Source organism: Sus scrofa, chromosome 2 (assembly GCF_000003025.6).
Source record: "Sus scrofa isolate TJ Tabasco breed Duroc chromosome 2, Sscrofa11.1, whole genome shotgun sequence".
In the NCBI taxonomy this organism is placed as follows: domain Eukaryota; kingdom Metazoa; phylum Chordata; class Mammalia; order Artiodactyla; family Suidae; genus Sus; species Sus scrofa.
The window spans coordinates 60,848,733-60,873,167 of NC_010444.4; the positions used below are offsets into that span (position 1 = coordinate 60,848,733).

General features: G+C 45.1%; 1 protein-coding gene across 3 annotated transcripts in view; it reads right to left on the reverse strand.

Moving 5' to 3' along the window:
• The window catches only part of NWD1 (NACHT and WD repeat domain containing 1), a 106,473-nt gene that overhangs the window by 48,669 nt on the left and 33,369 nt on the right, over window positions 1-24,435 (reverse strand). For all 3 annotated transcript variants that reach the window (XM_021083578.1, XM_021083579.1, XM_021083577.1), the window contains 4 exons: window positions 14,587-14,790; window positions 13,099-13,258; window positions 10,992-11,109; window positions 10,070-10,228 (listed from right to left, as the gene is read on the reverse strand). In XM_021083578.1, the coding sequence (XP_020939237.1) occupies window positions 10,070-10,228; window positions 10,992-11,109; window positions 13,099-13,258; window positions 14,587-14,790 (641 nt within the window). The remainder of the gene's footprint in view (window positions 1-10,069; window positions 10,229-10,991; window positions 11,110-13,098; window positions 13,259-14,586; window positions 14,791-24,435) is intronic.

Sequence of the window (24,435 nt, forward strand, 5' to 3'; positions counted from 1 at the left end):
TTTTTTGTCTTTTGTCTTTTTTTAGGGCTGCACCTGCGACACATGGAGGTTCCCAGGCTAGGAGTCTAATCGAAGCTGTTGCTGCCAGCCTATGCTAGAGCAACAGCAATGCCAGATCCGAGCCTCATCTGCAACCTACACCACAGCTCATGGCAATGCCAGATCCTTAACCCACTGAGTGAGGCCAGGGATCGAACCCACAACTTCATGGTTCCTAGTCAGATTTGTTTCCGCTGCACCACGATGGGAACACCTCTTTCTCCTTCCTTCCTTCCTTTCTTCCTTTCTTTCTTTCCTTCTTTCCTTCTCAATATGGCTGCACCTGCAGCACATGGAAGTTTCCAGGCTAAGAATTGAATTGGAACTGCCCCTGTAGGCCTAGGCCACAGCCACAGCAACATAGGACCTTTAACCCACTGAGTGAGGCCAGGGATCAAACCTGCATCCTGGTGCATCCTCGTTCTTAACCTGCTGAGCCACAGCAGGAACTCTTCCTTCTCCTTTTCTCATGCCAATCATCCCCTCATCTTCATCTTAACTCAGAGATCACTTTGGTAAAAAGCATTCTTCAAAAACCATAATTTGAAAAGATACACGCACTCCAGTGTTCATTGTAGCACTATTTAAAGTGGCCAAGACAAGTGCCTTCTTAGCACATTGGGCATTCTCATAATTAAATAGGCAAGACATGGAAGCCACCTAAATGTCCATTGAAAGATGAATGGATTAAGCAGAAGTGGTATGTGCACATAATGGAGTACTACTCAGCCATACAAAAGAATGCCATTTGCAAGAACATGGATGGACCTAGAGATTCTAGTCAGACAGAGCAAGACAAGTACCATATGATATCACTTTGAAGTGGAATCTAAAATATGATACAAATGAACTTATCTATGGAACAGAAACAGACTCACAGACATAGAAAACAAACTGATGGTTACCAAAGGGGAAGGGTAGGAGGAGAGGAATGGACTGGGGCCTTGGGAATGGCAAAAGCACACTTTTGTATATGCAATGGATGGTCAACAGGGACCTGCTATATAGCATAGGGAAATCTACTCAGTGTTCTGTGATAACTCATATGGGAATGAATATATGTATATGTATGCCTGAATCACTTTGCTGTACAGCAGAAATTCACACAGTATTGTAAGTCAACTATACTTCAATAAAATTAAATTTAAAAAAGCAGTCTTCGGCCCATCCCTCTAATCCCTGCCCATCCCCCCTAGATCAGGTCCTTATCACAGTTACAATTTGATTTTTCTTTGTGTTCATTTATGTCATGGCCTAGTCTCCCCCTCTAGCACCCTAGACCTTGGGTTTCCCAAGAACAGAAATGATATCTCTCCTATTCATTGCTATGTTCTGAGTGCCAGAACAAGTGTCTGCTAGAGAAATCACAGTCATTACATCAGTACTTCATAGTTACTAAGTGGGTTAATGTCTAGTGGCTGCTGTAACGAAAAAACCCAAGGGGCTTCAAACAACAGAACTTTCCCTTCTCATGGTTCTGGAGGCCAGAAGTCCAAAATGCAGGTGTCAGCAGGGCTGTGTTCTCTCCAGGGGCTATAGGGGAGGATTGTTCCTGGCCTCTTCCAGCTTCTTAGGGCTCTAGGCATACTTGGCTTGTAGCCGCATCACCCCAATCTCTTTGTTTTAATATTTTAATATAATGTTAAAAGGCTATACTCCATTTACATTTATTACAAAATATTTGCCACATTCCCCGTGTTGTAAAATACACCCTTGTAGCCTATCTTACACTCAATAGTTTGTACCTCCCACCCTCCCACCCTAGGCTGCCCCTCCCCCCTCCCTCTCCCCGCTGGTAACCACTAGTTTGTTCTATTTCTGAGTCTGCTTCTTTTTTGTTGTATTCACTAGTTTGTTGTATTTTTTAGAATGCACATATAAGTAATACCATAAAGTATTTGTCTTTCTCTATCTGACTTATTTCACATAGTGTAATGCCCTCCAAGTCCATCCATGTTGCTGCGAATGCAAAAATTTCATTCTTTTCTTATTTCCATTGTCTATGTATACCACATCTTCTTTATCCATTCATTTGTTGATGGATACTTAGGTTGCTTCAATATCCTGGCAATTGTAAATCAGGCTGCTATGAACACTGGGGTGCATTACTGTTTGTTTGTTTTTTGGTCTCTTTTAGGGCCACATCTGCAGCGTATGGAAGTTCCCAGGCTAGGGGTCAAATGGGAGCTGCAGCTGCTGGCCTACACCACAGTCACAGCAATGCCAGATCTGAGCTGCATATGCAAACTATACCACAGCTCACAGTAACGCCAAATTCTTAACCCACTGAGCAAAACCAGGGATTGAACCCGCATCCTCCCAAATAGTAGGTAGGTTCTTAACCCACTGAGCCACAACAGGAATTCCGAATATATCTTTTTGAATTAGCGGTTTTGTTTTTTTAAAGGCATTTAGCCAGGAATGGAATTGCTGAATCGTATAGTAGTTCTCTTTGTTTTTTTAAGAGAAACCTCCATACAGTTTTCCACAGTGGCTGCACCGATCTACATTCCCACCCATATTATACTAGCAAGTCACCCCAACCTCTTCCTCCATCTTCACCTGTCCTTCTCATCTGTGTGTCTCTGTGGTTTCCCCTTTTTCTGTTTCAAATCTTCCTCTGCTTCTGCTTCTACTTCTTTTTTTTTTTTTAGTTATTCTCAGATCTTTATTTAAAAGTCCCATCTTCCATTCCACCAACTCTTTTGCTTGGGTGCTGCCTTTGTGGGAGCCTTTGCAGCAGCCATTGCTGTCTTTTTAGATGCTTGCTTAGCTTTTTTTGCTGCTTTGGCAGCCCTGATAGCTTTTCTCTTTGAGCCTTCCTAACTTCAAGTTCCTCTTGGCCATTATGTCAGCAAGAGATGCATCAGTTACAGCCCCCTGGAATATGACTGCATGACGGGTTCTTTTCTTTTGAATCTCCACCAACTGTCCCTTTTTGGGCTTCCTTCTGTAGAGAACAGTCCAGTTGATCTGCCGAGGATAGCGCTTCCCGTGTCCTGGGTAGATCTTGTGCCTGCTGAAACGGCACAGCTCGACCGTCATGGCTGCTAACGCCGGGGAGAAGGAAAGAGGGCGAAGAGCTCCCTCTGCTTCTTTCTAATAAGGATAAGCGTGATTGCACTGGGGGCCCACTTAGATGATCCAGGATAAATTCTCCATCCCAAGAACCTTCATTTAATCACATTTTGGGGCCATATTAAGGAATAGGAGCAGGTTCCAGGGACTAAGAAATATATATGGGGGGACAGATTTTTCTGCCTCCCACACAGAGGTATCCTCATTATTACCCCAAGTGTGTAAAGGGGGAAATAGGGACATGGAGAGGCTAAGCAACTTACACAGGTCACATAGTCAGTAAGAGGTAGATATCCGACCCCAAAAATTCAATTCCAATGCCAAGCGAAGACCAGGGACACTGAAGGCAAATAGTTCATTTTTGTCCCTGTTGTTGGGCATCTTAGGTGTGGGGCCTGGGACACTGGTGGCAATGCTCTGTGCCTTGGTTTGCTGGTGGGTAGAATGGGGCAGGGCTGGGGCCAGGGGTGAGTGCCCCCTCTCAGGACAGGTACAAAATTTAAGGTGGCACCAACAAACTTGACCATCAAGAAAAATACATATATTTTTTCAATGGCCATCCCCCGAGGCATATTATGGAAGTTCTCCAGCCAGGGATTGAACTTCAGCTGCAACTGTGACCTACACCAGATCCTTTAACCTACTGTGCAGGGGTCAGGGATCGAATCCACACCTCCACAGCGACCTGAGCCACTGTAGTGGGGTTCTGTTTTGTTTTGTTTCTTTTTTGGCTGCCCTACAGCATGTGGAGTTCCCAGGCCAGGGATCAGATCTGAGCCGTACTTGCGACCTAAGCCACAGCTGCAACAATGCAGGAACCTTAACCCACTGTGCTGGGCCGGGGATTGAACCCGTGTTCCAGCGCTTCCAAAACACCGTCGATCCTGTTAGGCCACAGCGGGAACTCCTGTAGTGGTATTCTGAACCCCACTGTGCCACAGCAGAAACTCCAAGAAAAATACTATTTTAATGCAATATTTAAAAAAAAAAAAAAAATCAAACACATGCCCCCTCAAACCATGATGAACAAAAATATTAGTTTTTCAAATAAAAATGTGGTCAGAAATGGCACTACACCAAGTCATCCTGAGGCCTGAGGCAATAGGAGAAATCCAATAGGATTTTAAAAGCGGGCAGAAAGTGCTGGAATGTGGTAAAAAAAAGCATGGCTCAGCTGCGCCATCTGGTGGTGACATTCATTCCTACACCTCCTCCTTGCGGGGCGCTGTCAGGTAAAGAACATGCTGTGATTTGGGCTTGTAAATCTTCCCTTAAACTGGGCTTGGGTGCCTAAGCCTCTTTTCCTGGGAAATCACTCCTTCTGAGGTTTGAAACTCCTGGTGAGCATGAATCCACGAGAAAGGAATAACTGATCATGGGCATCAGCATCTTCCACTTGGCTGGGCTCCTCAGTGCACTTCAGCTCTATCCCACATTTTACAGATAAGGGAAGCAGAGGCTCAGGGCAGAAATGGCTCCTCCAAGGCGGTTCCTGCCAACAACATTGGTGCTGTCACATGCCAGTAATTGGGACCTCGGATGGCACCAGGGGAACAGGCTCTGCATGAATGGATTCGCAAATTTTACCCAGCAGCCCTCGGTGGGAGGGTTGACAAACAGCCCCATTTAGCAAATGGGAAACCTGAAGACTGCAAGATGGGACATGAAGGGGTAGGGATGGGGTGGTAAGGAACTTACAAGGTCACCTTGCTCGTAAGTGGCAGAGCTTCATTTTGAATCAACATAGCGGGACTCAAAATCCATGCTTTTTTTTTTTTTTTTTTTTTTTTTTTTTTTCTTTTTAGGGCAGCACCTACAGTATATGGAAGTTCCTGGGCTGGGAATTGAATTAGCTGGAGCTAAGGCCTAGGCCTCAAACCAATACAATACCAGATTCTTAACCCATTTAGCGAGGCCAGGGATCAAATCCGCATCCTCACAGAGACAATATCTGGTCCTTAACCTACTGAGCCGTAATGAGAATTCCTCAAAATCCATGCTCTTGGACTGGTCTATATGATAGGGGGTGGACATTTGGCAGGAAGCAGAGCAGATAGATGATGTGAAAGAAAGTCAGCAAAAACAAAACAAAACAAAACAACTGAGAAATTCCCGTCATGGCTGAGTGGTTAAGGAACCTGACTAGCATCCATGAGGGTGCAGGTTCAATCCCTGGCCTCAATCAGTGGATTAAGGAACTGGCATTGCCATGAGCTGTGGTGTAGGTTGCAGATGTGTCTCGGATCCCACATTGCTTTGGCTGTGGTGTCGGCAGGCGGCTACAGCTCCGATTTGACCCCTAGCCTGGGATCCTCCATATGCCTTGGGTGCAGCCCTAAGAAGACCAAAAAAATAAAAATAAAAAATAACTGAGAGTTAAGATAGATGGAAACAGCATGCAGTGATGGAATATGCAGGGGGTGGGGTGGGGTGGGTGGGTATCCAGCCTCAGTATGGCCAGAAGGGATGTAAGAATTAAGCACCTTTGTAAAACCCTTTCTAGGGAGTTCCCTAGTGGCTTAGCTGTTAAGGATCCAGCATTGTCATTGCTATGGCTCAGGTCACTGCCATAGTGGTGGTGTGGGTTTGATCCCCGGCCCAAGAATTTCTGCATGCCACAGGTATGGCCAAATAAATAAACCCCTTATAAAAGCCCTCAAATCAAAAATAGCTGGGAAATGTATGATAAAAAAAAAATCCTGGCCACTTCACATTCATTAGGATGGCTATTTTTTTTTTTTTAAATCAGAAAATCACAAGTGTTGGCCAGGGTACAGAGAAATAGAACGTTTGTGCATGGTTGGTGGGAATGTATGCAGCCACTATGGAAAATGGTCAGGCAGTTCCTCAAAAATCAAACAAGGAATAACCAAATGATTCAGCAACTCCACATCTGGATATATATCCAGAAGAACTGAAAGCAGTGTCTCGAAAAGATATTTGCACACCCACGTTCAGAGCAGCATTATTCACCATCGCCAAAAGGAAGGGACAACACAAGGGTCTACTGATGGGTGAATGGGTGAGCAGAATGTGGTTCATTCACACAGTAGAATATTATCAGCCTTTTAAAAAAAGGAGGAAATTCAGAGTTCCCATAAGGGCGCAGTAGAAACAAATCCAACTAGGAACCATGAGGATGCGTGTTCGATCCCTGGCTTCGCTCAGTGGGTTAAGGATCCGGTGTTGCCATGAGCTGTGGTGCAGGCCAGCAGCTGCAGCTCCGATTCGACCCCTAGCCTGGGAACCTCCATATGCCATGGGTGCGACCCTTAAAAAAAAAAAAAAAAAGACAAAAAAAAAAAAAAAGGAGGAAATTCTGACACATGCTACAACACAGATGAACTTTGAGGACCTTATGTTAAGTGAAATAAGCCAGACACAAAAAGGACAAATACTGCATGATTTCATTTGCGTGAGGTCCTCGGAGTGGTCAAATTCATAGACACAGGAAGTAGAAGGTTGGGTGCTACAGACTGGGGGTGGGGGCCGGGGAGTTAGTGTTTAATAAATAGAGCTTCAGTTTGAGAAGATGAACAAGTTCTGGAGATGGATGCTGGGGATGGTTGTGCAACAATGTGAATGGACTTAATACTACTGAACTGTGCACTTAAAATGGTTGATTTTCTGTTACATATATTTTACCACAAACTTTTTTTTTTTTTTTTGGTTTTGATATGATTTTTTTCCTTCCTTCCTTTCTTTCTTTCTGTCTGTCTGTCTTTCTTTTGCTTCTTAGGGCCGCACCCATGGCACATAGAGGTTCCCAGGCTAGGGGCTGAATCCGAGCTACAGCTGCTGGCCGACACCACAGCCACAGCAACATGGGATCCAAGCTGTGTCTGCAACCTACACCATAGCTTACAGCAACCCCAGATTCTTAACCCACTGAGCGAAGCCAGGATCAAACCTGCAATCTCATGGTTTCTAGCCAGATTCGTTTCCGCTGCACCACAACAGGAACTCCTGATTTTCATTTTTTTTAAAGGAATGCAAGCACTCCATTTCCTCGTTTATAATCTCTATTCCAAGACAGTATTTTAATAAGTATCTTTTCTGTTATTGGATCCAAATTCATAAGGATAATTGAAGTACGGTCTTATCAGCAAGAGTTAAAAATCTACTTTTTCAGAAAGAGGAGGTAAATCCTTATTAACCTTATTAAGATTTTCAGAATCTTATGCTATACTGACATGATTTGGGGTTAGTTTTTTTTCCCTAAACTTAAGGTTACAAAATTCTGTTGCAAATACATCACAAAGAAATTCTAGACCACTTAATGCAGAAGTTCCCATCGTGCCTCAGTGGTTAACGAATCCGACTAGGAACCATGAGGTTGTGGGTTCGATCCCTGGCCTTGCTCAGTGGGTTAAGGATCCGGCGTTGCCGTGAGCTGTGGTGTAGGTTGCAGATGAGGTTCGGATCCCGAGTTTGCTGTGGCTCTGGTGTAGGCCAGCAGCCACAGCTCCGATTGGACCCCTAGCCTGGAAACCTCCATGTGCCATGGGTATAGCCCTAAAAAGACAAAAGGAAAAAAAAAAAGAATTGTAAAAAAAAAAAAAAGAATTGTTGTAAAATTGGGTTGTGATGATGGTTGTACAGCTATAAATATAATAAAATTCATTGAGCTTTAAAAAAAATGGGCAAAAGATCTAAATAGACATTTCTCCAAAGAAAATATACAGATGGCCAGAAAACACATGAAAAGATGCTCAAAAAACACATTAACATTGCTAATTATTACAGAAATTCCAACCAAAACTACAGTGAGGTACCACCTTACACCAGCCAGAAAATGACCATTATCCAAAAGTCTACAAACAATAAGTGCTCAGAGGGTGCGGGGGTGGGGGGAGGAAACCCTCCAACACTGTTGGTGGGAATGTAAATTGGTGCAACCATTATGGAAAACTGTATTGACTTTCCTCAAAAAAGCCAAAAATAGAACTACCATATGATCCAGGAATCCCATTCCTGGGCCTCTATCTGGAGAAAACCATAATTTGAAAAGATGCATGCATCCTAATGTTCATTACAGCACTATTTACAATAGCCAAGACACGGAAGCAACCTAAGTGTCTACCAACAGAGGAGTGGATAAAGAAGATGTGATACATATATGCAATGGAATATTACTCAGCTGCAAAAAGAATGAAATAATGCTATTTGTAGCAACATGGATAAACCTAGAAATTATCATACTAAGTGAAGTTAGACAGTGAAAGACAAATATCATATGATCTCCCTTATATGCTGAATCTAAAAAAAAGATACAAATGATCTTATTTGCAGAACAGAAACAGACTCACAGACTTTGAACAACTTAATGGTTACCAAAGGGGACAGGTTGGGCAGGGAGGGATGGACTGGGGGTTTGGAACTGGTATATGCACACTGGGGTATATGGAATGATTGGCCAACAGGAATTTGCTGTACAGCACAGAGAACTCTGCCCAATGCTCTCTGAAGATCTATGTGGGAAAAGAATCTGAAAGAGAATGGATGTATATATACATATAACTGAATCACTTTGTTGCACAGCAGAAATTATCACGACCTCGTAAATCAATTATGTTTAAATAAAGCTTTAAAAAATGAAAAAAAAAAGAATCCAATTGCAATGGCTCAGGTCCCTACAAATGTGCAGGTTTGATCCTTGGCCTAGTGCAGTGGGTTAAAAGATCCAGCATTGCCGCGGCTATGACACAGATTCAATCTCTGGCCCAGGAACTTCCATATGCCACAAGTGCAGCCAATTTAAAAAAAAAATGTAGGGATGGCCAACAAACACATGAAAAAATGCTCAACATCGCTGATTATAAGAGAAATGCAAATCAAAACTACCATGAGATACCACCTCACACCAGTCAGAATGGCCATCATTAATAAATGGCCATCATTAACAAGTGCTGGAGGGGCTGTGGAGAAAAGGGAACCCTCCTGCACTGTTGGTGGGAATGTAAACTGGTACAGCCACTATGGAGAACAGTTTGGACATACCTTAGAAATCTATACATAGAACTTCCATATGACCCCGCAATCCCACTCTTGGGCATCTATCCGGACAAAACTCCACTTAAAAGAGACACGTGCACCCACATGTTCATTGCAGCACTATTCACAATAGCCAAGACATGGAAACAACCCAAATGTCCATCGACAGATGATTGGATTTGGAAGATGTGGTATATATACACAATGGAATACTACTCAGCCATAAAAAAGAATGATGACATAATGCCATTTGCAGCAACATGGATGGAACTAGAGAATCTAATCCTGAGTGAAATGAGCCAGAAAGACAAAGACAAATGCCATATGATATCAGTTATAACTGGAATCTAATATCCAGCACAAATGAACATCTCCTCAGAAAAGAAAATCATGGACTTGGAGAAGAGACTTGTGGCTGCCTGATGGGAGGGGGAGGGAGTGGGAGGGATCGGGAGCTTGGGCTTATCAGACACAGCTTAGAATAGATTTATAAGGAGATCCTGCTGAATAGCATTGAGAACTATGTCTAGATACTCACGTTGCAACAGAAGAAAGGGTGGGGGAAAAACTGTAATTGTAGTGTATACATAAGGATAACCTGACCCCCTTGCTGTACAGTGGGAAAATAAAAAAAAAATGTAGGAACGTGTTTTCTGTTGTTACATTAAGTGTCAACATAATTTCCCTGATTTTTCCTGAAATATTTCCTAGGTAGCCCTTTCTAGAATAAGTTGCCAGGCCAATGTGAGGGGACAGGCACGGGCTTGGTAGTTTTCACTCCTAAGCTCTCCCAGGTTCAATTCAGAATTCTAGAAGCTGGAGCTGGGAGAAAACCCACAGGTGTAGACTGGAAAGGGGTGGGAATTAATACAAATCCAGCTGGCAGCTCAGTGAGAAGAGTGGGCTTCTAGCAGTCAGTGCATGGTGGATCACCTCCCCACCCCCCAACCCAACTCACCCATGCCTCGGAGCTCCACGGCTGGGCGGCACAGCTGGAGGGCTTCCCGGACCAGGCTGACCTCAGAACAGTCCACGTGAGGGGCACACAGGTCAAAGTCATCCAACAGGCCCTCGATGCCCCCTGAGATGCCCCGGCAGGAAATCCAGTTCATATTACCTGTGGGGAGAAGATGGAGATTAGCTATTGGGAGCATGCATCTCCTTCCAGTTCATTCTGGAGGTCAGGGGGTTCTCACCTCCCCACTTCTCCTGGGGACTCTCACACTTCTGACATTTGGGGCTGGGTCATACTCTGCGGTGGAGCCATTGTGCAGGGTGTTGAGCAGTGTCCCTGGTCTCCACCCATCAGATGCCAGTAACACTGCCTCAGTCATTATCATCAAAACCATGAACATTGCCAAGTGTCCCTTGGGAAGCAGAATCACATCTAGTTGAAAATCATAGGAATGAATAGATGGATGAATGGATGGATGGAGAGATGGATGGATGGAGAGATGGATGGAGGGATGGATGGATGGAGAGATGGATGGATGGAGAGATGGATGGAGGGATGGATGGATGGAGAGATAGATGGATGGAGAGATAGATAGATAGATAGATAGACAGACAGACAGACAGAGAGTATCTCTCCCTTTCGAAGGTGGAGTTTCTCACCCTCTGCACTATCAACTAGCCCTACACACCAGCAGCACCCCCTCCCCCTCTTGTGACAACCAAAATACCTACAGACATCACCTAGTGTCCTGGGCGTGGGGGTGGGGAAGGTGGTGCAGATCCACCCCTGTTGAGAACCAGCGCCTTAAGAGGAGGCAAGGATTTTGAGGATTTTGACCTTCCCCTTTGTCAGGCTCCAGAAGGTGGGAGCACAGCAGAAGTTCGGGGACCCGCTCAACCCCCTCCAAGAGGGGCATGGCCCTTACCCAGCACCTCCTGCTTCAGCTCCTCAATGCGGCCCGAGTGGAGCAGGTGATAGGGTAATTCCTTCAGCTTCCGCAGGTTCGCAACTGCATCTGAGAACCACAGAGGCTGAGGGGCCACCTGCAGAGGAGGAAGGGGCTGGGAGCCAGGCCAACCCAAGCTCACACATTCATGCCACAAACATGAGCCAGGCTGGGCATCTGGTGATGCTGGGGTGGGGGGACACAATTCCAGACAGAGATGCCCACACACAAGCTGGCCTGGGACCGGAGGCATTTGGGGCTCAGGGAATCTGAGGGGGCGTAGAAGCCGGGCCTCACAGGATAAGTAGGAGTCTGTCTATTGAAATATGTCAGAAACAATGGCATTTCAGAGCCAGGGGACAGCATGTGCAAAGACCCAGAGGTGGGAGAGAGCGGGATGAGAGTTTGGGAAAGGCTGAATTATAAGACACAGTGGAGGAATTCCTATTGTGCCTCAGCAGGTTAAGAACCTGACTAGTATCCATAGAGATGAGGGTTCAATCCCTGGTCTTGCTCAGTAGGTTAAGTATGTGGCATTGCTGTGGCTGTGGTGAGGGCTGACAGCTGCACTCCTAGCCTGGGAACTTCCATATGCCATGGGTGCAGCCCTAAAAGGAAAAAGGAAAAATAAAAAAGGGTATTTCCTTGTTGTTATGGAAGATGTTGCTATGGTTATGGAAGATGGGAACTAAGGGAAGTGTCTGAGGGAACTCTCCATACACTCATGGCAACTCATCTGAAAATCTAAAATGATTTTGAAACTAAAAGGGGTTTTTTTTTGTTTATTTGTTTTTTGTTTGTTTGTTTTGCTTTTTAGGGCCACACTCAAAGCATATGGAGGTTCCCAGGCTAGGGGTCGAATCAGAGCTGTGGCTGCTGGCCTACACCACAGCTACAGCAATGCCGGATCCTTAACCCACTGAGTGAGGCCAGGGATTGAACCCACAACCTCATCGTTCCTAGTCAGATTCGTTAACCACTGAGCCATGACGGGAACTCCTGTTTACTTGTTTTTAATGGCTACACCCACAGCATACGGAAGCTCCTGGGCCAGGGATTGGGTCCAAACTTCAGTTGTGACCTACACTGCAGCTGTGGCAATGCCAGATCTTTTAACCCATTGTGACGGTGATTGAACCTGAGCCTCCGAGGTGACCTGAGCTGCTGCAGTTGATTCTTAACCCACTGCACTATAGCAGGAACAACCTGAAATGAAAAGCTCTTTCCATTTTGAAGTGTTACTTCTGCCTTAGAGTGAAGGGAGCATAGAGTAAAGAACAAGTAATCAAAAAGGGAGGAAATCACAGACGGCTTCCTGAAGGAAGAGGCATTTGAGCTGAGCCTTGAGGGGTTTGAGAGGAAAACAAAACAAAACAAAATAAAACCCAACCCCCCACCAAAATCAACAAACTCAAGGGTGTTGCAAGCTAAGGATGCCAAGTCTTAGAGCTCCAGGGCACAAAAGAAAGACTGGAAGGAAATGTGTGAAGAGTAACCCCCTGGCCTCAGGAAGGGGAGTGTGGGAGCAGATCTCCCCAAGACTAGGGGAATTGTGGGTAGTTTTGATTTTACTGTTTGATCCTCTCTGTGTTCCCTAACAATCACACGTTCCTCTCCTAAGTGGAAAACAAAATAAGTGTTATTTTTCAAAGGAGCAATGCTATGGGGGAACTCATAACTGGGAATGGGGTTGTGCTGGAAATTCACAAAGGAAAAAGTTAAATCCCTACACCCAACACACACACAAAGCGGAGAGGAAGCTAGTGTATCTCAGGAAGAACCAGAGTGTAGCAAATTAAAACTCAGGGCAGCAGGACTTTAGGATATGCTTCTGAATCACGTGGTTTTGTTTCCTTCCCTGGAAAGTTGTGGGGGCATATATATTCCTCATCGGCTGCTCCCCACCCCCCAAGTAATGTTCAGGGGCTGAGGGGACATGGCACTCTCTGTGGGAAGAGAAGGGAAGGCAATCCGGAGGATGGAAATGAGCGAAGGAAGGAGGCATGGGGTCCTAGCCAGGCAGTCTCTGCCTTGCGAGCACTGCATGGAGGCTGTGAGTGGGGGGCAGGGTCTCTGGACAGCTCACCTTGCGGTCCAGGTTCAGGGGTTTTCCCACGAGTGGCAGGGTGATGAGCTTCTTGGTGCCCTGGCTCCAGGCCCCTGAGAAGAAGTCAGCCAAGACTCCGTGACTCTTGGCTTTCTCGGGCACAGACAGGTAGCGCTCTTGGACCACCTCGGCCAGCTGTCTGCAGAGAGGAGACATGGGCTGATGGGCCTGGGCAGTGTGCCAGCTCCAAGGTGGCCACTGGCCTTCCAGGAGGCAGTTCCCCAAGGCAGGTCCAACCTAAACCGCCTTCCAGATCCTGGCTGGCTCAGCTGACTATCTATACTACTCGTCGCCCCCTAGTTATCTCTAAATCGGCCCATCTTACTTTTATTTCCCTAAATAAATATTTAAAAGGAACAATTGGTAAACAACAAGGACCTACTATAGAGCACAGAGAACTACACTCAAAATATCTTTCAATAACCTACAATAGAAAAGAAATAGATAAAGAATATATATACATATTCCTGTATAGATAACACAAGCTCTTTGCTGTACACTTGAAACCAACACAACATTATAAATCAACTATACTTCAATTTTTTTAAAAAGGAACATTTGGAGTTCCACTGTGGTGCAACAGGATCAGTGGCATTTCTGAAGTGCCAGGATGCAGGTTTGATCCCTGGCCGGGCACAGTGGGTCAAGGATCCAGGGTTGCTGGAGCTACAGCATAGGTCACAGCTATGGCTTGGATCTGATCCCTGATCTGGGAACTCCATATGCCTTGGGGTGGCCACAAACAACATAAAGTAAGTTACCTGATGACAGCAATTTCACTTCCTGGTTATATACCCCAAAGAATGGGAAAATAGGTGTTCAAACAAAAACTTATACACAAATATTCATAGCACTGGTCACAATCACCAAAATGTAGAGACAGCCCATGTGTCTATCAATGGATGAATGAATAAACTAAATGTGGTCCATCCACACAATGGAATATTATTCAGCCATGAAAAGGAATGAAGCCTTGATACATGGTATGATGTGGATGAATCATGAATATTATGCTGAAATAAGCCAAACCCCAAAGACCACAATGTATGTGATCCCATCTGTATGAAATGTCCAGAATAGGCACATCCATAGAGACAGAAAGCAGATCTATGGTTGCCAAGGTCTGGGGGAGAGGGAAGGATTGCTCAAAGTTTCCTTTTAGGGTGATGAGAAGTTTCTGGAAGTAGATAGAGGTGATAGTTGTACCACATGTAGATATGCTCAATGCCACTGAATTGTTTGTTTTCAAATGATGAATTTTATGTGATGTGAATTTCTCATCAATTTAAAAAACAAGTTAGTTGTGTTAGAGCTGGTGGTGTAGAGAGACACTTGAAGGCTTCACTAAGTGGATTGATTCCCTGGGAATGGGGAGCAAAGAAGGATTTGGAACAAGGAGGAGCCTGGTCAGTGAGTCCTCACTCTTAGGGTACCACCCAAATTGCATCACCAACACACTTGACCCACCTGTGAGCGATGGCCAGGAGCAAGAAGCCATCCACTGGCCGCCTGGCCAAGCAGATACCCAGATCTCGACGAAGCCTCACCCACAGCAGGGGTGGGAAACGCAGCAGCTCCCTGCTGGGCGGGGTCCAGTCCTGGTACACAGCTTGCAGAACTTCATCATCCAAGGACAGGACATCCTTCAGCTCTGCCTCCGAGAGCCCATGCCTGCAGGGGGTGGGACAGGCATTGGAACACACCTGTGTCTCCTGCATTTGAAAGACACAGAAGCCGTGGGAGGGGTGGATGTGGCCAGCTCTATGGCATCCTGCATGCCACCAAAGGGTTCACCATGGGGATGGGCATTTGGACAGTGCCCATGCCCAGCTGTACCAACATCCAGTTACAGTTGTACCCATCCAATAGAATGTTTCCTGATCTTCTCTTCTCATACACACCTACAAAACCCTGAATTGTCTCTTTCCAGATCTCAGACAAGTTGGGTGACATAAAGAGGGAAAGAGAACCTAGGAAAATAATGTGAAAACCAACTGTTCCCCTGTGCCTACCCTGTTTCTTTGCCTTGGAAAGAAAGTGACTTTTCCCCCTCTTTATTTGCTGCCCTTTGGCATACGGAGTTTCTGGGCCAGGAATCAGATCTGAGCTGCAGCTGTGGTAATGCTTGATCCTTCAACCTGTTGTGCCAGAGGGGGATTTCCTCCCCCCCGACTTTTTTCTTTGGTCGCACCCATGGCATGCAGAAGTTCCTAAGCTAGGAATCAAACCCATGTCACAGCAATGACAATGCTGGATCCTTAACTGCTACACCATCAGAGAACTCTAGGAAGTAGCTTTAAACAGGATAAGCATTGACATTTTGAACAAGCCTTGAAAAGACTTTGTAATACCTGTGAGCATTTGACTGGAAATACTGCAAGACTTGCCTGCAAATTTCCTTGGCATTGGAGAAAAATCAGAGTTCACTGCAGCCCCAGGGAGAGAGGAAGGCTGACTTCTGCATACAGGGAGTACAAACACCATGTGCATATGTGTTTAATTCTCTGATATTGATCAAAGTCTTCATTTCAATCAAAACAAAATCAAACACTTGCCACATTCATCACATATATAGAATACCCGCTCACTTGGAATTTTCTGCTGTCCAGCAAGGTGGATATTAACATTAGTATCCTCTGAGATCTCTTCCACTAAGGTTGTCTCATCCTTGACAATCATTTCTATGTCATTGGTGGTGTTCTCCACATTTCCCCCTTTAGGGCAGCCAGGCAATCTCCCTAACCTGCTTTTCTCCTCTTGACAGGTCTTTCCAAACCAGAATTCCTGGGAGCCATACCACCAAGGTATACTTGATAGCATCAAAGTGTGGTCCTGTGTTTCCTCAAAAATTTCCTATTTCATGAAGTTCCTACCACGGTACAGTGGGTTAAGAATCCAACTGCAGGAGTTCCCATTGTGGCTCAGTGGGTTATGAACCTGACTAGAAACCATGAGGATGAGTGTTCAATCCCTGGCCTCACTCAGTGGGTTAAGGGTCTGGTGTTTCCATGAGCTATGATGTAGGTTACAGACGAGGCTCAGATCCTGCATTGCTGTGACTGTGGCCTAGGTTAACAGCTGCACCTCCCTTTCAACCTCTAGCCTGAGACCCTCCATATGCTGCAGGCATGGCCCTAAAAAAGGAAAAAAAAAAAGAAAAAAAGAAAAGAAATCCAACTGCAGTGGCTCAGGTCACTGTGGAGGTGTGGGTTCAATCCACAGTCTGTCAAAATGGGTTGAAGGATCCAGTGTTGCCACAGCTGCAATGTAGGTTGCAGCGGTAGCATGGATTCAATTCCTGGCCCAGGAACTTCCATAGGTCGTTGGTGTGGCCATTTAAAAAAATTCCTACCTCAGAACAGAATCTTCTTTCTTACCCTTCAATACACCCTCAGTACAACATAGGCTTGGATCCTCTCCTTGTAGTTTCAAGCACTATGGCTTGTCCACCTGATCAAACTGGCACATCCTAGCAGCATTTGACATGGATAGTCCAGGGAAAAACAGCCCCATGCTTCTCTGGCATCAGAAGGCTCTCTGGGCAGAAGCCAGGCTAATGTGTTCATTCTCAGGGAAGCAGATGGCTGCATCCTGGAAGGTCACTGACATCAATCAAGTATTGGCATGTTTGCTTAACTACTATTCACAGAGGGTCATCTCTGTACTGACCCCTGGAGGACAAAGAGCTAGACACCTATGAAGCTTATCTTCTGGCACAGAGAGCTAGATAGTAAAAGACAGGAAAAAAAATCACAAAGAGGTTAAGTAACACCAATAGGTAGGAAGAAGATCAAACATGTCACATGAAGGAAAGTGACAAGGTGTGGGGCAGGGGAGAAATGGTGCTCGGAGCAACTTGGTCCCTCTGAAAAGATGCCACTGGAATTGGCACTGTGCAGGAAAGAAGGAGCCAGTGTGAGAAGATCTAGGGCCAGGCTGCTCCAGGCAGGGGGATGGGAAACAGCCAGATCCAGCAGACCTCGGTAAGGAGTTTGGATTCTTTTCTAAAAGCAATGGGAAATCACTGGAAAGGTTTAATCAGGGCAGAAACTCAGTCTCAGTTATAATTTTAAAATCTCATTCTAGACAGGTGTTCACACTAGAACTTAGAGACTCATGTTCAGAGCAGAACTAGTCACCATTGTCAAAAGGTGGAAACAAATCAAATGTCCATCAACAGATGAATGAGATAAAAAAAAATGTGGTTGCTATGGACTGAATATATGCATCTCCCCCAAGTTTATATGTTGAAGTTCTAATCCCCAAGGTGATGGTATTAGGAGGGGGGACCTTTGGGAGGTGATTAGGTCATGGGGTGGAGCCCACAGAAATGGGATAAGTGTCCTTGTAAGAAACCTCAGGATGCTCCTTGTCCATTCTGCCTGTGAAGTTCTAGTAAAAAATGACTATCTATGAGCCGGGAGGCAGGCTCTCACCAGAAACTAAATCTACTGGTGCCTTAATCTTAGACTTCCCAGCCTCCAGAAGTGTAAGAAATGGATCATTCATAAGGCCTTATGGTATTTTTGTTATAGCAGCAAACATGGACTAAGACAGGGTGTATCCATATGATGAAGTACTATTCGACATTAACAGGAACAAAATACTGATACACATTGCAACGTGGATAAACCTTGAGGAAATACTGAGTGGAAGAAACCAGTCACGAAAGACTGCATATTGTATGATCTCATTTACATGAAATGACAAGAGCAGAATCTATAGAGATAGAAAATAGATTCCTGGTTGTCAGATGCTGGGGAAGGAGGGATGGGAGGGACTTCTAATGGGGAAAGGATCTCCTTTCAGAAATGATGGAAATGTCCTGGAACTAAGATAGAGGGGATTCCAAGGAAGATATGCAGATGGCCAACAAGCACATGAAAAAATGCTCAACATCCCTGATTACTAGAGAAATGCAAATCAAAACTACCACGAGATACCACCTCACACCAGTCAGAATGGCCATCATTAGTAAGTCCACAAATAACAAATGCTGGAGGGGTTGTGGAGAAAAGGGAACCCTCCTGCACTGTTTGTAAGCTGGTACAACCACTGTGGAGATCAGTATGGAGATACCTTAGAAATCTATAAATAGAACTACCATATGACCCAGCAATCCCACTCTTGGGCTTATATCCGGACAAAACTTTCCTTAAAAAAGACACATGCTCCTGCACATTCATTGCAGCTCTTCACAATAGCCAAGACATGGAAACAACCCAAATGTCCATTGACAGACGATTGGATTAGGAAGATGTGGTATATATACACAATGGAATACTACTCAGCCATAAAAAATAACTAAATAATGCCGTTTGCAGCCATATGGATGGAACTAGAGACTCTCATACTGAGTGAATTAAGTCAGAAAGAGAAAGACAAATACCATTTGATATCACTTATATCTGGAATCTAATATAAGGCACAAATGAACCTTTCCACAGAAAAGAAAATCATGGACTCGCAGAATAGACTTGTGGTTGCCAAGGGGGAGGAGGAGGGAGTAGGGTTGTTGGGGAACTTGGGGTTAATAGGGTTAAACTATTGCCTTTGGAATGGATTAGCAATGAGATCCTGCTGTGTAGCCCCGGGAACTATGTCTAGGCACTTATGATGGAGCATGATAATGTGCAAAAATAGAATGTGTACATGTATGTGTAACTGGGTCACGATACTGTATGGTAGAAAAAAAAATTGTATTGGAAAATAACTATTAAACAAAAATTTTAAAAAACTTAAAAAAAAAGATAGAGGGGATGGTTGCACCACACTGTGAATGTACTAATGTCACTGAATTGTAGCATGTTAAAAATTTAATATTATGTATGTGAATTTCATTTCAATTAAATAATCTCACTCTGATAAATGCAATGAGGAATCCTGAATTGCTTCCAGGTCCAGTGAGAATAACTAGTGAAATCCAAATCAAGTCTGGAGGTGAGTTCATAGTCAGGTACCAATGTTGATGTCCTGATCTTGACAACGATGTGGTGGTTATGTTGGATGTGAACATAGGGGGAAGCTAGGGGAAGGGTCAATGGGAACTCTGTTCTACCTTTGTGTCTCCTATGTCAATCTAAAATTATTCCCAGAGTTCTGGTGGCCTAGTGAGTTAAGGATCTGGAGTTGTCACTGCTGTGGCATGGGTTCGATCCCTGGCCTGAGAACTTCCTTGGGCATGGCCAAAACAAAAAACAAACAAACAAACAAACAAAGAAAAAACCCCAAATTATTCCCAAATAAAGGTTTATTTAAAATTTTTTCTTGGGAGTTCCCATTGTGGCTTAGTAAGTTAAGAACCCAACTAGTATCCATGAGGATGCAGGTTCGATCCCCAGCCTTGCTCAGTGGGTTAAGGATCTGGTGCTGCTGTGAGCTGTAGTATAGGTCACAGATGCAGCTCAAATCCTGCATTGCTGTGGCTGTGGCTGTGGCTGTGGTTAGCAGCTACAGCTGTGATTTGACCCCTAGCCTGGGAACTTCTCTGTGCTGCAGGTGTGGCCCTAAAAAGCAAAAAAAAAAAAGAAAAGAAAAAGAAAAAAGAAAGTAAGAAAGGGAGGGAAGGGGAGAGAGAGAGAGAGAAGGAAGGAAAAGAAAGAAAGAAAGGAAGGAAGGAAGGAAGGAAGAAAGGAAGGAAGGAAGGAAGGAAGGAAGGAAGGAAGAAAGAAAGAAAGAAAGAAAGAAAGAAAGAGAGAGAGAGAGAGAGAGAAAGAGAGAGAGAGAAAGAAAGAGAGAAAGAGAGAAAGAAGGAAAGATAGAAAAAGAAAAACATACAGGGAGGGAGGGAGGAAGGAAGGGAGGGAGGAAATTTCTCATTCTTGCCTCTCTGGGGAAGGGGCTTGTTGGGGAATAAACACAGAGTCATGGAGACAAGTGAGGGGCTGGGGCCCATGTTCAGGGGGAGACAGGAATGGCCCAGGATAAGATAGGGATGGTAGAGATAGAAAGAGTGATTGGTTCAGGGTGTTTTGGAGGCAGACCTGAGAGGACTTGCTGATTATAGAGGGAGGAGGGGTGTGGAAGGAGAGGGAACAGGCATGACTCCTGGTTATACAAAAGGCAACCTCATTACTAAAAATGGGGAACTCTGGATGAGAGCAGGTTTGGGGGCCAGAGCCTTTGCTAGACACAGTCATGAGCTACCATCTTGTTTGCAACACACCCCCACCCCACCTCAGCCCCTGGCAACCACCAGTCTCTTCTTTGTCTCTGTAGATTTGCCATTTTTGGACATTCTACACAAATAGGATCATACTTCTTACAATCTGCGGTTAATACTGACAACTCCCTGTCTGGGGGCATGCCTCAACCTGGTCTTTCTTCAATAGCAAGAGTCTAACATAGGGGGCAGGAGATGCAGTAGGGACATAAGAGCAGGTGAAGACCTGTGAACAATCCTGAGTGGGTGCCATTTTCCTGTCATCCCCAAAGCTGCTCACTGCAATCAAGGACCTGCCCCTCTTTGTACCTCCTCATCCAAGTTTGCAGCTGAGTCTCCAAATTCAGCTAGAAGAAGGCAGGGCAGAGAGTGTTCCTCCATTTATCAGTTGGAGACACTGAGGTTTGTGTATTCATGTCCCTGAATGGCCAGGGGAAGAGGAATTCAATTCTACCCATGCTCTTGAAAATTTTGTGTCTCATCAAGTCTAGAACTAAGATGTCCAATATAGTCATCCCCAGCCACACATGGGCATTTAAACTCATTTTAAAAATGAATAAAACTTAAAATCCTGCTGCTGGGTTGCATAAGCTGCCTTTCAAATGCTCAATTGCCACGTGTGGCTTGTAGTTCCCACATTGGACAATGAGATACAGAGCACTGCTCTCATTGCCAATGTTCTATTGAACAATGCTGGAGAGACTGGGGGACATGTCCACAGTCACAGCTGAACCACTAAGTTGAGAGCCTTTTTCCATCCCCAAAGACGCCTCCTTGACGGGATCCACATGGGACCCACTTTCCCTGCACTGCAGACCAGGCCCTTCATGTGAGGTCACACAGCTCTGCCTTTGATTGTGGGTGAAGGACTTTGTCCAGTGGTGTACCTTTGCAAGCATGATCTCATCAAGCTTTCCAGCAGCAGTACAGAGCTCATCTTCTCTCCCAGTCACCCCCTCTGAACAGAGGGGGCTTAGAGAGGCCCTAATGAATGCCTAGCACAGCATTTCTCAGCCTCCCACTGTTAACAATAAGGGTTGGATCAGTCCTTGTCATGGGGATTGTCCTGTACTTCATAGAATATTTAGCAGCATCCCTGGTCTCCACCCACTAGACGTCAGTAGCATGATAAATGGATAGATAGATAGACAGGCAGATAGATAATAGACTGATAGATAAATAGGTAATAGGTAATTAGATAGATGGATAGACAGATAGATAGATGATAGTTTATACACATATGTAGATGGAAGGATGGGCAGACAGACAGGATAGATTATAGACAGATAGATATAGGTATATAAATAGATGAATGGATGGATGGATGGTTGGATGGATGGATAGATGGATGGATAGATAGACATTATAACAGATGATAGAGCTATAGCCAGATAGGGTCTCCCTCATACTAAGGCAGGGCTTCTCATTCTCCTCACTACTGACATTTGGGGTACAGTCACCCTTGGGGAGGGGTCTATCCTGTGCACTGTAGGATGCTGAGCAGCATGCTTGGTCTCCACCCACTGGATCCCAGTAGCACCCTATCACCCAGTCATGACAACCAAAATGTCTCCATTGTTAAGTGCCTATCTGGGGGACACAGAACCTTCCTGGCTAAGAACCCTTAGCTCTCAGATCTCCCTCAACCATTAGCTGACTCCATGTAAAACATACATATTTTCATGCAACAGGAAGTACCCGAATCGCCTCCCCTAAAGTCATACTCCATAAACTGCCTCCCAGCCAGACCCTGGAGGAGGAGGGGTGGTCCTCCACCCCAGGAGGCCCCCAGCTTTACTAATTGAACCAGACAGTGGGTCAGGAAGGCCAACTTATGTCTATCTCCCTGGATTTTACAACCAGGACTCAAGAAGGAATCAGTAGGATGGTACCAGAGCTCCAAAATGGGAGCTCATGATGCCAATGGAAGCTTGTGGCAGGCAAGCTACACTTATAGAGGAGACAGGAAGAGTCTAGAACAGAAGCCAATGTGCAGACAGGACCCAGGGAAGAGGGGATGAGAAACTTCCCTGATTCCCTGATTTTGTGGCTTTACAGTTCCCCTGACAGTACCTTCCATGGAGACATCATCAGGTTGTCCTGATGGCCCACCCCTTTTATTCTGGAACATTCTCTGGTCTGTCTCTGTGCTCTTGTAGAGTCCAGGCCAGGCCTCCATTCTGGTGGCACCAGTCACAAAATCTGGGGTGTGATATAAAATCTGGTGTACCCCCCGGAGTTGACTATAGGGTAGCCCTACATCCTCTGAGCTTCTCCCATGGCTGTGGCATAAAGCCCTTTCTTCTCTTTTCTTTTTAGGGCTGCACCTGTGGTATATAGAAGTTCCTGGGCAAGGGGTCAAATTGGAACTGCAGCTGCCGACCTACACCACAACCTCAGCAACATGGGATCCAAGCCACATCTTCGACCTGTGTTGCAGCTTATGGTGATGTCAGATCCTTAACCAATGAGTGAGGCCGGGGGTTGAACCCGCATCCTCATGGGCACTAGTCAGGTTCTTAAACTGCTGAGCCACAATGGGAACTCCATAAAGCATTTATTTCTTTGTTTTTTCTTTTTTTTTTTATCGTTTTTTTTTAAAAGCATTTCTTTCTTTCTTTCTTTTTTTTTTTTTTTTTTTTTTTTTTTTGTCTTTTTGCTATTTCTTTGGGCCGCTCCCGCAGCATATGGAGGTTCCCAGGCTAGGGGTCGAATCGGAGCTGTAGCCACCGGCCTACGCCAGAGCCACAGCAACTCGGGATCCGAGCCACGTCTGCACCCTACACCACAGCTCACGGCAACGCCAGATCGTTAACCCACTGAGCAAGGGCAGGGACGGAACCCGAAACCTCATGGTTTCTAGTCGGATTCGTTAACCACTGCGCCACGACGGGACCTCCAAAAGCATTTATTTCTTATGTGATAACATGAATGGGTTTCTGTTCCTGGTAAAGAAACAAACAAACAGAAAACCCTTACTGGGCTGTTCGCTGCCACCTTGACTGATTTGTGACAAAAGATAAAGGTCCAGAAGAGAAAACTGGGTGTTCCCTGGTAGCTTAGCGGTTAAGGATCCAGCATTGTCACTGCCATGGTGCAGGTTCGATCCCTGGCCCGGGAAATTCCACAGGCCATGGGTGCAGCCAAAGAGAGAGAGAGAGAGAACTACCCCCCCCCCCAATCTGAAAGTGTACTTCCATCATTTCTGATGATGGGCATGAGTGACTTCTGACTGCCATTTGCTTTAAGACAAAGCTTTGTTGCTTGGTGTGCCTGCTAATTGACCTGCATCCCACCCTCCAGGGGGATGCTGTGTGCATCTAATGAACACAATCTTCTCTCCTGCTCATTATTTCTGACTCACCACCCGTGCCTGGAATCTCTGACTATCATGACCCAGGTTTATTGGAGTTTGCAGCCCTGAGATTTTTTTCTAGGCTGAACAACTGCATTTAAACATTCATTCCCTTAAACTCTATAAATACATTGGAACTGCATTTTCCTATTTGCTTTTTGCTGATTCTTATGCTATGAAGCCTAGAGTTAAAGGTAGACCCATGCTTGTGGTCAATTCTTCAGAGAAGTTTGTGTTAAAAAGATTTTTTTCTGAGAGTTCCCATTGTGGCTCAGTGGGTTAAAAACCTGACTAGCAGCCATGAGGATGCAGGTTCAACCTCTGGCCTTGCTCAGCAGGTTAAGGATCTGTCATTGCCATGAGCTGTGGTGTAGGTCACAGACAGGGCTCAGATCCCATGTTGCTGTGGCTGTGCTGTAGGCCAGTAGCTGTAGCTCTGATTTGACCCCTAGCCTAGGAACTTCCATATGCTGATGCAGGTGCAGCCCTAAAAAGCAAAAAATAATGAATAAAAATTAAATACAAATTTTAAAAATAAAATAAAAAGTTCTTATCTGAGATCTCCCCACACATTGATTTTGATTACAGATGGGAACATTGCAAAGTTACAGTGGGAAAAAAATGGTGCCCAAGAGGGGCCAAATATCACCCAGGTTTAACCTGAATGTCATCACGAGGAAACATCAAACCAACACAGATGGAGCAACAGACACTGAAACAGAACAGGATGCTATGGTCCTTCCCCCCATGTCCTCAGCCTGTCTTTTGTCCATAGAAAACCTTTAGCCAAAGAAGTTCA